Below are 15,360 nucleotides of genomic sequence, written 5' to 3'. Positions count from 1 at the left end.
GTGTCAAAGAAAAAATGATTTTATCACTGAAAGTACCTCACTAATCAAGGACAGAATAAATATAAAGGATCTTACTGTTCAACATTAACAGCATCACATGAGCAGACAATGTTGTGTAAAGAGGGACCAATAGAACTTGTGTGTGTTCAGAGAGAGAGAGGTAACATTGATTAAAATGGTTTTGATTGAGGAGAAGGAATGGATACCAAAGGTTCTGGCATTAGTACATGACAAATAGAATCACTGATGGAATTTTATGTATGACAAAGTGGAGATTATGTGAAAAATTCAGCTCTCACTTAAAAAAAAAATCAAAAAAAACTTGGTTTCTGATTCACGTTTGTCATGGATAGGATCGGATATTGTGAAAAGACTATGAGTACCTGTAGATACCTTCCTAAGTTCTGTCACTTCAGGCTGGTGATGGCAGTGGAAAGGTACAAAATGATTACACATTGGGTGTCTATCCAAAGTAACTCCCTCATGATAGCACTGCACCTCTCTGTTAAAGGACTTTTTAAGGAGTATAATGCTCAATGACGCAAAGCTAGAAAAGTTATGAAACGGACTCACGAATATGATAGTGGTTTCAATTCAGTGTTTCACCTTCCTTGTTTGTTTCCAAGCCTAAATCCAAATGGGCACCTGCATAAGGAGATGGAACAAACTGTTCTAATAGAGATTAACCACCAGATAATGACAGAGATACTGCAGTTGATACAAGACAGAATTCCTGTACTGTGCTTTTGCCACCATGCCCTGGCTATTATGGAGGCGAATGAGAGATCAGTTCACTAATACAGTATGTACAGTATGTGAACAAAATGAAATGGCCATCAAATAGACTTTTTACTTAATATGTCAGATTAAGTCTGGTTTTACTGTTCCAGCATCCAGTTGCTGAGCCTGGCTAACAGTTCAATACCTATGAATAGGCACAAGATTGTACATACCATAGAGTTTCAACAACCCTCATGTCAGCTGTGAATTATTTTTAAACAAAGTTTTAGAAGTTGAAGATCCCCTGGGCTAAAGTTCTTTGCATAAATATCTGCACCAGACATATTATGACAGAATGAGCTGCTAAGTTGTAAGCAGAATTTCAGTTTCTGGATTCAACAACAGTAAGTGGCAAAAGAAGAAGTTTTCCTTAAGATAATCTCTGTCCGCTAAATTTAGAACTGTGCAGGTGTTTTAGGCAATGAATTAGAGTGTAATGGACAGGCCTAAAAGATCATATTGTTGTGGAAACTCAAAACTACAGTGCAACATCTGGCAGAGGTATAACATTCACAAAGATGAGTAACATGTCGGTAGACATCTGGAAGAGACACCACAAGAACAATCTAATTTAATTCTGCCAGATATTGTTAAAAACATTATTGAAATTATTAAAGCCATATCAGACATAACTAAAACAACTTTTTATCAGTATTTTAATTATACATACTGTAAATATATTGATGTACTTGAAATTTGCATGTGCCAAAAAGTAATATTCATGTGACATTAAAGTCTCCTTGACAATTTCAAAAATAGGACAACATTGAATCTTTGAGTGTTTATTCATATTAATGTGCCAAAATAACAGTTCTGATGTTAAACAAATCAGTTATACTATCACCAGAATCCATCACATAAATGTTACTTAAATATAATTACTTTTAAAATGAAAGCTACCAATAATGAAACTCTAGCACTTCATTTAAAATAGAAGATATTAACATACCCAAGTGAACAAATCCAGGAAATTCTACATGCCCACTCCTGCCATACTTATTAAAACTGCAGATGCGGAAGTTGTAATCTGCTTCTGAGGGAACGCTATCGCCAAGGATCTCTACGGCACTGGCAGAATCAGTGGTCAAACACTGCAGCCACTCATGGGAACCGGCTTCCTGTCGCTCCAGCACATACCCTGATGGCGGATTCTTCCGTGAGTCGAGGGCTGGGACCCAAGACATCAAGGCTGCGTTGGCCCGCTCTGTATTCATCTGCACTCCAATGGGACAGCTGGGTGGGCACTGTCGGATAGCTAAAGATAAAAAGCTAAATTAAAAAATAGGTCTTGCCAAATGTGTCTCAACACAAAAAGAAAAAAAGCAAATGTAGTGAAGGTTTTTCTGTTTATGCATTAATTATACATTTGTAAAAACAATACTGCCTGATTTAAAAAGACATTATTCTTTGGTGATAAAGTCCTTTAATTGCTACATATGTCCTTATTACTACAATGTATTCTGTATGTAACCCTAACCCTACCCATAACCCTAACTAAAAAAGCACACACACATACACTCAATCAATTACCTAATCAACGACTGGACATTAACCTAACATGTCTTTAGGATGCTCACTGAAAATCAGTTTACCTGCACTCTTAAGAATAATGCTTCTTTAATTGCACTTGATAGTTCTTTACTGGTTTGTGTGGTCCCTCATAGAGCCATTGCTTGACTAAGAACCATTTCATACTGTGAAGCATTCTTTAAATATGAAGTTGTTTTTTGTGCTTTGAAAAACTTACAAATATGTGGAAGAAATTAAATCTTTAATATATGGTAAGCTACCTAGAAGAGCACAAACAGATCAAGAAAACTTGGACTTAGCATGTGTTATTGTATGTCGCAAGAGTCCTTTGAAATCCATGAGCCTTTGCTATTTTACAGATCTGTTACCTTCAATTCATGGCTATTTATTGTATGGAAGTTGTTATGGATCTAAATTAAGAAAGGTTCTTTCTAGAACATTTGTGTGAGTAAAATTTGGCCATGAGAAAAGTACACAGGTAGTAAGAGGACTTAAGTATCAGAAGTACAAATAAAAGGAGGATCTCTCTCCAGACAAAAACACAAAAGCTCTTAATCCCAATTCAGTGAGCTTGGCACTAGTAAGACTTCCTCCACTTTAAGGAGATAAGCCATTCCTGAAATTCCCTTCTTGAAGTGAATATTCCAAATTCAAAAACATCTAATTACGATAAATTTAAATGAAAATAATAAATATTTTATGTATTGCCTGGCGCCATAAATTACACCCATTTGTGTTCAAATAACAGTAAACTATATAACAATTGGCATACTGTAAATGGCTAACATAAGCCATCAAAACAATCCCTAATAAAGCATTGCCTTTTGCAAATGAATGTTTCATTAAGCAGTTTTCCTAGCATTAATCACTTCCAGTTTCATATACAAAGGAATGGTCTTTCGTTTTTTTTCTGGATTTTTCAACTATTTCAAAATCTCTGTTGGAGCTGTGATTTCCAGAAAAATGTAAGAATAAATGTGGCAAGATGAGAGAACCAGAGCAAGTGGATGCTCATGTACACCTCACTGCTACCTGCAGATCAAGCCCACCACAAGTTTGAAAATGTAGTGAAGTAAAAGTTAAAGTAGACTGAAAAACTTATAATCACTCAAGTAAAGCAGACGTATTCTGAAAACATACTTACAGTGAATACAGAAATAATGTACAGTATTTATGTTTCATTACTATAAAAACATGTGGTGCGATTCCCCGAGAGTGATCTGGCTTTCAGGACCCGGGCATCTGGACCAGGCCAAGAGGAAGCCCATGTAACACAGGGCTGTGGCAGATACATGGTCATTTCTGGAGGGTGGGACCAGACCACGTGGTTGCCTGGGGGGTTGCCAGATGAGATCTCAAGCTCTTTTGTCGTGTGGTGGGTGCGGCAATATACTGTACCAGTGCATGCCCTGGCCTGACCTGACCTGGCTATAAAACACTGGTACCTAGAGAAATGCCCATATGGACATTGAGATTTTACATACCCACAGAGTTAGTCCATAGTCTGAGATTTGTACTCATAATGACTGTAAGGCAGTGGAATGAACCATTACGCCATCATGGTAGCCACTGAAGAGAAATTATGAGTCTGATCTTTATTAACGTTAATCTGAAACCACCCAATAATATTAGTCAAAGTTTATTAAAGTGTTTATTAAAGTATGAATTGTGAGCCATTTTTAGTTGATTGCCATTTTTAAATGGGTTATGCTGAGTCGTGAATAGAAGTGAATGAGGAAGGGTCAAGATAGGTTTGTGGAAAGAATTGGCAATGGGTGGCCCCTTATATAGTTGAAATAAACTCCTGGCACTTTGTTCGTCTGTGATTCTTCAAAGGGGGATCAAATGGATATCATTTAATGGTTTTTCTCTAAGAGGGAAGTAAAATGTTCAGGGGAACGGCACGATGATTGGCTGTTCTGTGGCCATTGCAAGTTGCGAGCACATGCAATAGGCAAAATTGGGCCAGGAGATAAAAAGGTTTAAGAATGACTGTTTAGGACAGTTTCTAATTTAATTCACATTTACTTAAATAATAGTAAAATAGATAAGATTTTTTTTATTTACTTATTCTACAATTAGTATAGGTATGTATGTATATATACATGTATATAGCAAAAAGGACATAATGTGTCAAACTGTCTGCTTCATGTTTTTAATGGAATTATGCAATTGGAATGATGTCTGCGTTATGTGTGTCAGGTTGGAAGTCTGTGGAGACACTAGCACTCATTGCAAATGAAACCTGGTCCAGTCTTTCACATTATAAAATGCTGGTGGTCTGTTCATTTGATTCCAAATCGATCCAGTAGACAGTTTAGTTTCTTTGCATACATTTGTGCCCTAACCGAAGTATGGCTGGTGAAGGAGTATATGCATTTTTTTGACAACAAATGATTGAACCATTTCATTCTACGTAATAAAACATGGGTGTGACTTTAAAGAAAATCATGTGCTAAAAACATCCAATTTTTGATTTTGGTTCACAGTACAAATTATTCAAATTGTGATCTGTGGAACTATACATATTATAAAACATCATCATATTATAAAACATCAAATACTGTTGAAACCTTTGTAATAAACCTCAAATAAAACTACCCAATTTAAAAGAAAATCAATATAAAGAATAAGGTAATGCTTGTAAGTGTTATGTATGTATAAATTTTCAAGTACATCTGCACTAGAGAGGAAACAAAACTGGACAGGGCTGTAATTTGCAGATGTCAATTAACACACACAGGATGTGTAAGAAATGTAAAATACTTGGGTAGAATGTGCAGACTCAGTATAGCAATCATTATGCTCCCTTTACATATCTAAAATTAATTATAAAAATAGTGTTCAGAATTAATCTTAATAAATAGAATTTCAGGCTATGTTGGACGGTAACTCCAAATTGTGGATGTGTGTTTATGATTGTACATTGTAGTAAACTGGCATCCCACCCAGGGACCTTTTCCTGCAAGACATGCTGATGCTGCTTAGATATTTTAGTTGCTCTGCTTCAATTCTACTTATGTGTATACTGAAAAATTTTCCTTAAACTAGTTTTGATTTTACATATAAAAAAAGCATTGCAAGGAATGTTTGTAACCCAGTTTATCACAAATGACTTTTACCTCTGACTCGAAGATGGGCTGAAGTTTTTGATTCACCCACAATGAATGTGACAAGTCCCGAATCTTGAGGGGATGCATTTACAAAAACTAGGAAGTGAGTTTTGCCAAATGACTTGATGATTGTCTGGTGGGTCTCTCTCAGTTCTTTTCCGTCTTTAAACCAGTGGACATCCATTTCTTCTTCTTCTACTTCCACACAGAAAGCAGCATTCTCACCTTCCAAAACGTCCACTTTCCGGGGGAGCTTACGAACGATGGTTCCTATGAAAAACAAAGATCTGTTTTAATATTTTTCTAAAAAAATGTTTAATAAGTAATAATAACTGACCTATTAACAAAACTGAACTTTTTTAGGCTAATGTTAGAAATTTTCATATATTAAACTCGCCAACCAGACTCCTAAGGCCTGTGTTATGCGCCAGCCACTTCACATCTCTGCCGCTCGCATATGTGGATTTCACTTTCACTAAACAACAAATCTTCACATTCTCGCGGATACACCTCTTTACTGGGAAGAAACACTGTTTTCCCTGATGGCAACACGAATAAGACGATCTACAAGTCTCTGACTTAAAGATTAAATCCGAACAATATATTGGATCTGTTTTCGTTATTCCGTTATTTCACGGAGTATTAATTTCAATTTATTTGCGCTAATGTGATCTTTGCTATCATTTTTCTGAGACTTTCAAATTTTAGTACTTTCATTCTCTCTAACCCGCTCTGCATGTGTATTGCGCCGACATTTTTGAATTCTTTACGACATTCTACTTTATCATCTACTCTTTGTCTTTTATTTCTATCCCTAGGCATGGTAAAATCTCTTGGCATAAAGTCTCGTCTCGCTGGACATGAAAGTACCTCTCTGAAAAAGTCACATCTCGACCCAGGCTAAAAAGTTTTGTCTCGTCCCAGGATTTTTTTTATTATAATAGAGAGATATTTGTATATTTGCTTAGTTTCCAGATAGGATGTGTAATATGGATTGTACAAAGAAATGCACTTATAGGGTGATGAGTCCATGTGACTGTTTTAAGAAGATACATCAAAAAGTAAAGGCTATTTGAAAATAACATAGTAAGTGCAATGGATAGAGTTGACGCAATACAATACATTTACAGTGGCTTGTGGGTAATTTGAGCATGCACAGTGCAGCACTCTGGCATTAGTCTTCTTGCAGCCAACGTAAAATGAACATGGACTCTCTGCCATCGGATTGCACCATTGTTGAACAATGCACTGTAGTGAGATTTCTTTGGGCATAGCAGCCATCTGCCAAGAAAATCATGATGTCCTTCTTTTGGGACATGGAGGGTCCTATTCTGGTGTATTTTAAAGGAACAATTGGTGACCACTTTTGGGCAAGTTACTTTTTACTATATTACTTTACTTATTACTTAGTATCCAAAGTAAATAGTTATTTTACTCTTTATATTACTATATTACTTTTGACGCCCACACTCCCATAACAGGGTCATACAACTAGCGTTGTTTCAGAATGAATCCACTCTATTGGAACAAATAATGTTGTAGAGAAGGAGTCAACAATCAAATTGCATAACCACAAACATTGCAGCCTGTACGAAAAGTTATAAATATAAAAATTTAAGTACTAGTCTCTCCTAACTTTTTGGCTTTACCAAACATTTACAAAACATTAAACGTTGCTTCATATTTAGGCTGATATCAACTCCAGACTCCAGTTTTGTTCTTCTGTCTAACATACAGTGGTGGAAACAAAGTCTACCTGTTGGAGAATGGTCTTCATTAGATTTCATCTCTGTATATTCTTTCTCGAGGATGCCAGCAAACATTTCTCTGTGGCAGTGTAACATTACCCTTTGTGGGTATTTTCACAATAATACATTGAAACAAGGGTAACTTCACAGTGGAAATAGGCAGCATCTCCTGTACCTTATACTCAGCGATGATCTTATTCAAATCCCATCCACTTAACTTCTCTGCACTAGAGTGTCCTAATGTGAAATCCAGTTTCAGTTGTTTAGCTGGAGTGCATGCATCACTGGTTGTAAAGGCCTCCCTGTCAGCATCAGCATTTTTTTTCCACAAGTTTGACATTGCTGCTGTGTGGCAGTGTCAGTTGTTCTAATAAATTCGACACTGAAATCATTTGGCTGCTGGGACAGAGTGTAACAGCCGACCCCTTATTCCCAGCCGGCAGCTACACCTCCAAGACCTGTGGCCTGGATAATTTACTGAGAAACCTTTCCTGTCAAGCCGTACTCCTACACAGATAAACTTTCCCCACAATCGACGGTTTGAAATGCAAAGACACAGTAGGCAGAATGTAAAATTAAACAGGAATAAATGTATTAAATGAGACAAGACACGACACAAGACAAATGCACACTCAAATATTCCTCCACCCCAACAATCCCAAAGCAAAACTGAAAATATATATACAAATCCCCTCCCTTGTCCACGTAACATATAACACACACCACACAAACGACAAATGACTAGCAAACGGAATGATCGTGAACTTGAGTCCGAACGTGAATAAATGTCCTGAATACGGATACTGATTAGCGGCAATTGTAGTGTTTGTATTTCCCGGCGTTTGGAACAACCTCACCGTGATTCCTCGGCGTGTGGCGAATGATGATTCGACCCCGGGGTCTTCAGCGGCAAGCAGGTTGAAAGGCAGTCCGGATGAATGAAAAACAAACTGGGTCCAAGAGCAATGAAATGAATCGGCAAGCAAGTTGTAGTCGTGAATGCGATATTTGTTCTGGTTCTGGTTCTGGTTCTTCCTCTTTCTCTTTCTCTCTCTCTCTCTCTCTCTCTCTCTCTCTCTCGTGCTGGTTCCCCTTTCGTCTCCTTCTTTTCTCCTTAAATAGTCCGTGACGGCAGTAATTGATTAATTAATACACAGGTGCTTTCCAGATTAGTGGTTGTGAACTCCTCCCATCATCCGTCCTCCTTTACGGGGACAACATTAACTGATACACATACACGCAGTCAATGGGACAATGAAACGAGACACACACAGAACTGACATTTAAACACTAACTATGTGGCACCGCTACAAGAGTTTGCAACGAATAACAATGTTATTTGCATCTTTGACTAAGACAAACTTAAAATAATGACAATACTTCCAATTTTTGAAATTATTCCTCTCTCCCTCATCCTCCAACATTGTTGAGCTTTTTAGGTAGTACTGCCCTGATCTACCATGCATGCACGCCATAATAAAATAGCCTTCATAGGACCAAAAACAAATTGCATTTTGGTAACAGAGTGTTAGTTGGATTAGTAAGTGTACTATTATTACTGTTTTGGGAACTGTAATCCATTACACTACTCATTACTGGGGAAAATAATATTATTACAGTAACACGTTACTGAGTACCACATTGCTGCCCAGCACAGTTGGTGACCAGTGCAATGCAATGTGTTATGCTTAGAGAGAAACTGAAATCTGTAATTTACAGCAAGAGAAGATGATTGCTGTCAAAATCTGCTCTAAGCAACAGCTGTGGTTCGAACGTCTTCCACACTCCCCTTACAGCCCTAATCTAGCATCAGGCAACTATCACATCTTCGGTCCACTTAGAGAGGTTCTATGTGGTCACATTTTCATAGTTGATGATGTGGTTAAAGAAGTGGTACATACCTGGATTCAAGACCAGCCAAAAAGCTTCTTCTCCCAAAGAACAAAGAAGTTAGTGGAACGATACAAAAATTGTATTAACCTGCAGGAAGACTATGTGAAGAAATGATGGAACTGCTTTGTTCATCTGCTCACAGTTACCTGTATTATAATAGGAAGTTTCCTTTACTTTTTTGATTCTCCTTCATATTTATTCTGTTGTTAATCCTTCTACTTGATTCTTATTTAACTATTTTGACATTCATTAGTAGCGCAAAACTAAAACTTATCTATTTAAATCTGCTGTCGCCTCACATGACTTCTAGTTGAAGGAGATGTCAAACTTGACGACTACAGCTGAACTCCTGAGCATTTCATTTTACGTTGCTAGAAATCGCAGGGTATTTTAAAATCGAATATATTTTTAAAAATGTCAGAATATGTTTAAAAGTGTGTAATGATTCCAGCACAGCCTTGCTCACCACTTTCTCTGACATCCAATAATTTGCTGCCTGACAGACCGTGTAAGTGTGAAGGTTTTCCAGGTACAGTGAATTCAGCCACAATCACACCTCTTTTTTCATTCTGATCGTGGTACTTAAAACTTGCGGGCATCAGAGAGACACGCTTCTTCTGTTTGTGGGATCTAAAATACCTGAATTTCTTATTCCTTGCAGCTGTAACTAGCTAAAATTATATAAATGAAAACTGAGTGAACAATCAAGTACAGTGATACCTTGGAATCCGAACTTAATCTGTTCGAGTTCCAAGACAATTTTTCCCCTTTAAAAGAATAGAAACTGGATTAATCCATTCCTGGGTCCCACAAACTCGAATTTTCAAAATGATTTTAAAAGTAAATACATTGGATTTTAAGGTAAAATATTAACAAATAATAATAATTTTTAAATAAAAATGTAAATTAATAAAATTAAAAATTGTACTTCTAACAGCTTTCCTCTTACTCTTACACTTTTTAGGACCCATGGTGAATACACTATGTTATTATTATATAAAAAAATAAAAAAAACAGTCACAAAAGCATAAAATTAGCAGCGAAAATAGCAGCAAAAATCACACAAGATGCTTTCACTGTAGCTTCCGACAACAAACTGAAAGACAAAGCATATATGGGTGGCCTGAGAGTTGGGGTAACATACACACAAACACACATGAACAACATGCTGGGCATTCAGATTCCAAAGCAGTGCTTGGATTCCGGGGCAAAATTTGCTTGAACTTTTCATTTGAATTCCAAGTTGTTCGAGTTCTGGGGCATTCGGATTCCGGGGGCAATACTGTATTGCGAAAGGGCCTTTAGCAGAAATGTAATGGTTACAGAGCAAAATATGCAACAAAGAGGACTGGTATTATTTTCTTATTACATTTTTTTAATTCTCCCAAATATAAGAAATGCATGAAAGGGAAGGAAATAATCAGAAAATAGAAGCAGAGTTAAATAGCAAAAGTACGTATATAACTCCTTTGTAGTTTTATTGATCATGTTAAGTACTACATTATTCATTATAATGAAGGACAAAGTATCAGTTCAGTTGTTATAAGTTCCCATAGTACAGTACAAGTTAATGAAAGTGAACCTGTGACATATGAATAGAGTATACTGTATAGTACTTATACCATATAATATATATATATATATATATATATATATATATATATATATATATATATATATATATATATATATATATATATATATATATATATAACTACTATAGTATATAGTAATTGCTTCATTGAAGGAATGTAAGAGTATGCTTTGGTGCACCAACTTTAATGCAGAACACTTCCATTTCGATTTTTAAACAGTTGTTTTTCTATTCTTATGCAAAGTTTAGACCTGATATAAGTAAACGTGATGAACTCATAAAGGGAGAAAAATGAACTCTTGCTCACCTCTGACTGATACTTCAGCAATGCTCCGTTCCCCATCAGCCATCTCACAGAGATAGATGCCATCGTCATCTGCCCCAATGTCCCGAATGGTGAGACGCCTCACCGTGCCCCACTGCTCAATGTCATATTTTGCACCTGGGTGTAGTCGTCGGTCTTCTAGGTACCAAGTAGTTGGAACGGAGTGATCCGGTACTTCGCATTCCAGCACAGCCTGTTCTCGCTCACGTACCTCCACATCATTCAGGGGTTGCTTGAACTTTCTTGCTGGCTCTAAAATAATAACTCTTATTTAGAACAGGTGTGTTTATTATCCCCCTCTATGGAATTCTTAAGTAGACCCTATCTATTAACATAATGATTAAAGTTGCATTATGGAATTTTCAAGGCAAAATATGACGACAATAACAATTTCAAATAACAGGCATTGCTAAATTCTTTCACAGTGCATGATGATAAGAAGAACATGACTTGATGATCAAGAAAGCATACTGTACTTGAAAAATGCTGCTGCCTAATGAAATATCCACCTTTCTACCTGTAGATCTTGACTGACAAAATTCATCTCATGTAGATCAGATAATAACATTCTGCTTATTATAGGATATCCATCCATCCATCATCCAACCCGCTATATCCTAACTACAGGGTCACAGGGGTCTGCTGGAGCCAATGCCAGCCCACCACAGGGCGTGCACACACACACACCAAACACACACTAGGGACAATTTAGGATCGCCAATGCACCTAACCTGCATGTCTTTGGACTGTGGGAAGAAACCGAAGTGCCCGGAGGAAACCCATGCAGACATGGGGAGAACATGCAAACTCCACGCAGGAGTTTGAAATCTGAAAGCCAGTGAATAACTCTCCATTGACAGAGGTAATAAAAACAAATATAATTTTTCACTGTAGAAATAATATACTAGATTATAAAATAGCCTGCTGAGTCTCTGCCACCACTTCTGCTTCTGTTTTGTTGTCTTTTGATGTTTCAATGTATTCAAGATTTATCTCTATGGCTATGCGATTTGAATAGTGGTCAGGTGTTTAGTATTGACTATGGTTTAATTTTCTCTAATCTTGTACTGTGTACCCATGATTTGTTATGTTTTTCTTATTAATGTGTGATTTTAAGCTTAATAATATTTAGAACATAAACAAAGCCTCATTCAATTGCAGCCACAGATTTCTTTTTCTTTGAGCGGATTTGAATGAAACTTAGTACAGTAGGGTATCGCTTATCCTACCTTCGCTTATCCAACATTCTGTATTATCCGACATCCCACTGCAAAAAAAAAATGCACCAATCGGCAACAAGAACTGCAAGTTGCTAGAGTGAGCATAGTCTATTTTGTAGTCTATGTTGCTCCCGACTCTACCGCAGCTAATTACAGTGGAACCTCGGTTTGCGAGCATAATTCATTCTGGAAATATGCTCGTAGTCCAAAGCACTCATACAGTATATCAATGTGAATTTCCCCATAAGAAGTAATGGAATCTCAGATGATTCGTTCCATAACCCAAAACTATTCATATAAAAATGATTAATACAAAATATAAAGTAAAAATACATAAAGCAAATTAACCTGCACTTTACCTTTAAAAGGAATCATGGCTGGTGTGAGGGAGTTTCTAAACTCTTGTGGGATTCCACCCAATGGGACGACACGCGGAAGAGCGTCCCAAAGCAATCGCAGTCTCCCAGCGCTGTAGCAGTTCGCCATAAAAGCCAATCCGAAAAGATTGCGGACATGCTATAAGCGCCTGTCGTCAATGGGTGATACAAGGAACAAGGAACATTATAAATGCGCAGGGCGCAGTATTACTTTCCCCCCGACCCTGCCTGACTGCTGTGTCTGTGTATAGGAGAATGGCAGATCCCGCTACAATAAATAACCACGCTGTTTCTGTTTCAAGCTTAATAAAGCTGGTGTTGCTAAAAGTATGAAGAAACGGCACTCATCAGGAAAGCAGACTACAATTAAAAATGTCTTTAAATCATCACAGGACTAAACTTTTTAAGTACAGTACATACTGTATTTAACTTCAGACAATTCTGTAAATGTAAGTTAATTTTTTCAGTTAATTTATTCTGTTGTTTTGTTGTAAAACATGATTATTAGGATCGTAATGTGTAAAATTATAACATAGTTTGACGATTAATAGGCTTTTTCTTAACACCTGCCATTATCCAACATTTTCGCTTATCCGATGTTCTGCCGGCCCGTTTATGTAGGATAAACGAGACTCTACTGTATGTTTCTTATTGGTAGCTAGTTATGTAAACAGTGTTCTGAGATTTTTCAGGTAAGGCAGAGAGAAGTTTCGAAGTAAGGTAATTCTACTCATTAACTGTGATGCCATGGAGTGGTGGTGTGCTGATTACCTTATGCAAGTAGGAATTTCAGTGTACTCAGTACCTGTGGCAATAATCATTCTATACACCTATAATACTCATCAACAGTAAATGTTTAAAGCTTACGGAATCCCAGTAAATTGCAACCGGGATGAAGTATGTTATATCCAGGCTGCTGTACTCATCGGGAAACTAGGAAACTGCAGAGTCCAGGATCGGGGCTGTAACAGGGTGTTGTGTGAATACAGATATCCCATGAAAATTAACCCTTCAGCTGTGTCTTTTGTTCATACCTAATACACAACGGCAAGTTCTATGTAAGTGAGAGAATGGGCTATCATAATCAAACAGGGCAGATGGTGACTCCAATTGGATTATTGATTTGTGAAAAAAAATTGCTGGTCCCTGCTACCTGGAATATTATTGTGAATTATGGCTGATCCAGTATAGACACATCTCTGATTCTGGTTCCATAATTTGTTTCCTGTACATAAAGATATCATCAATATTGTATTTCTGTGCTAGACAATGACATATTTCTGCTTCAGTAGTTGTAATAATATTTGTGATAGACTATAATAATTGCAAGGTATAACCTATTTTAATCATACTATATGGCTGTCAATCTAAAAGCTGATAAATTACATGTCCTCTAAAAATATGGACTTACCCTTAACATAGAGGTGCACGGCACTGAGTGTCTGCCCTGCTGTGTTGGAAGCTGCACAGACATAAAGCCCACTATCTTGTTGCTTGCAGTAGAGAACTTTTAATGTAAAATAGCCCTCACGATCTTCATATAGAAGGTGTCGTCTTCCAGATATCACTATTTTGCCATCTTTTCTCCACATGATCTCTGGTTTTGGCTTTCCAGTGACATAGCATCGGAACTTGGCGTGCTTGCCTTCCGTTACTGTGAACATTTTCACTTTTGCTGAACTTACTGACAGTGGCTCCTCAATTTGCTGAATAGCATTTATCCTGGCCCCTCGATTCCCTACGTGTGGCTTCCAATGGCCATTGGAGTATCCATTGCGAACTCCATCTTCTTCATGTCCTGGTCCAGCATCGACCAAAAGCACAGCACCAGCTAGTGCCTCCCCAAACTCATTTCTAGCCAAACAAGTGTAAACACCGCCATCAGGTGCCCGTGTCTGAAATATTTTTAGTTGAAACCAGCCACCGTCTTGGTGTGAGACACTGAAATGTGAGCTCTCAAAAATGTCATTCAGTTTCTTGCCATCTTTATGCCATATCACTTCTGGTCGGGGTTTTCCCCATAATTTACAAGAGAAAACGGCATCCTCGCCCCGACCAACCCGAGCTGAGAGTGGTTTGATGAGGAAAGAAGGCCTGTTCTCCTCTCTAAGTTCTCTCACCTCAGCATCACCTTGAACCTTAAGAGTAGCTGCAGCATACGTTTCTCCAATGATGTTCTTGGCTTTACAGATGTACTGACCACTGTCATTCTCATCTGCTTTAGAGATGATTAAATTATAAACATTGCCATCCTCAAAAAGTCGGTAGCGGCCTGCAGCTTGAAGCTGTTGGTTACCTCTCTCCCAAATGACAGTTGGTCGAGGATCTCCAGCAATTTGACATTTTAGCACAGCATCTGTGCCACTTGGAACTACCAGCGGGCGGGGGTAGGCGAGGAAGCGAGGGCACCTCCAAAAACATCCATTGCTGCCCCTTCACCGGAGACTGACAGTGGACCTCCACCTGCAAAACATCATCATAATAACCAAGAAAATAAGGCCATGTATACTCTGGTTCTATTATAGTAGTTGACTTTCATGATAAACTACATTAGTTTATTTTTTTAAACATTAAATGAACTTTAAATGAAAATTATCTGTTCAGCTTTTTTCTACATCCATTACTGGGCTGATGTTTATTCTGGCTTGACTGAATTTAAACTGGGATAGAGTACCAGCCCATCACTTTGTACAAATACAAAAAAACAAGTACTTAAAAATGAAAATAAAAAAAAAATAAAACATGACTTAATTTTTTTGAAAGGCATTAGCACACATTTA

At 37.4% G+C, this 15,360-nt stretch overlaps 1 protein-coding gene across 1 annotated transcript in view; it reads right to left on the bottom strand.

Annotated features, from left to right (window-relative positions):
• Positions 1-15,005, bottom strand: part of obsl1a (obscurin like cytoskeletal adaptor 1a) — a 129,042-nt gene extending 114,037 nt beyond the window's left edge. The window contains 5 exon segments of the mRNA XM_039756371.1: positions 1,730-2,035; positions 5,433-5,693; positions 10,966-11,235; positions 13,992-14,987; positions 14,990-15,005. Of these exon segments, the coding sequence (XP_039612305.1) occupies positions 1,730-2,035; positions 5,433-5,693; positions 10,966-11,235; positions 13,992-14,987; positions 14,990-15,005 (1,849 nt within the window).
• Positions 15,006-15,360: the final 355 nt, after the last annotated feature.

Source organism: Polypterus senegalus, chromosome 6 (genome assembly GCF_016835505.1).
Source record: "Polypterus senegalus isolate Bchr_013 chromosome 6, ASM1683550v1, whole genome shotgun sequence".
In the NCBI taxonomy this organism is placed as follows: Eukaryota; Metazoa; Chordata; class Cladistia; order Polypteriformes; family Polypteridae; genus Polypterus; species Polypterus senegalus.
The sequence above is the reverse complement of the archived record's forward strand: the minus strand, read 5'-3'. Positions and strand labels throughout refer to the sequence as shown.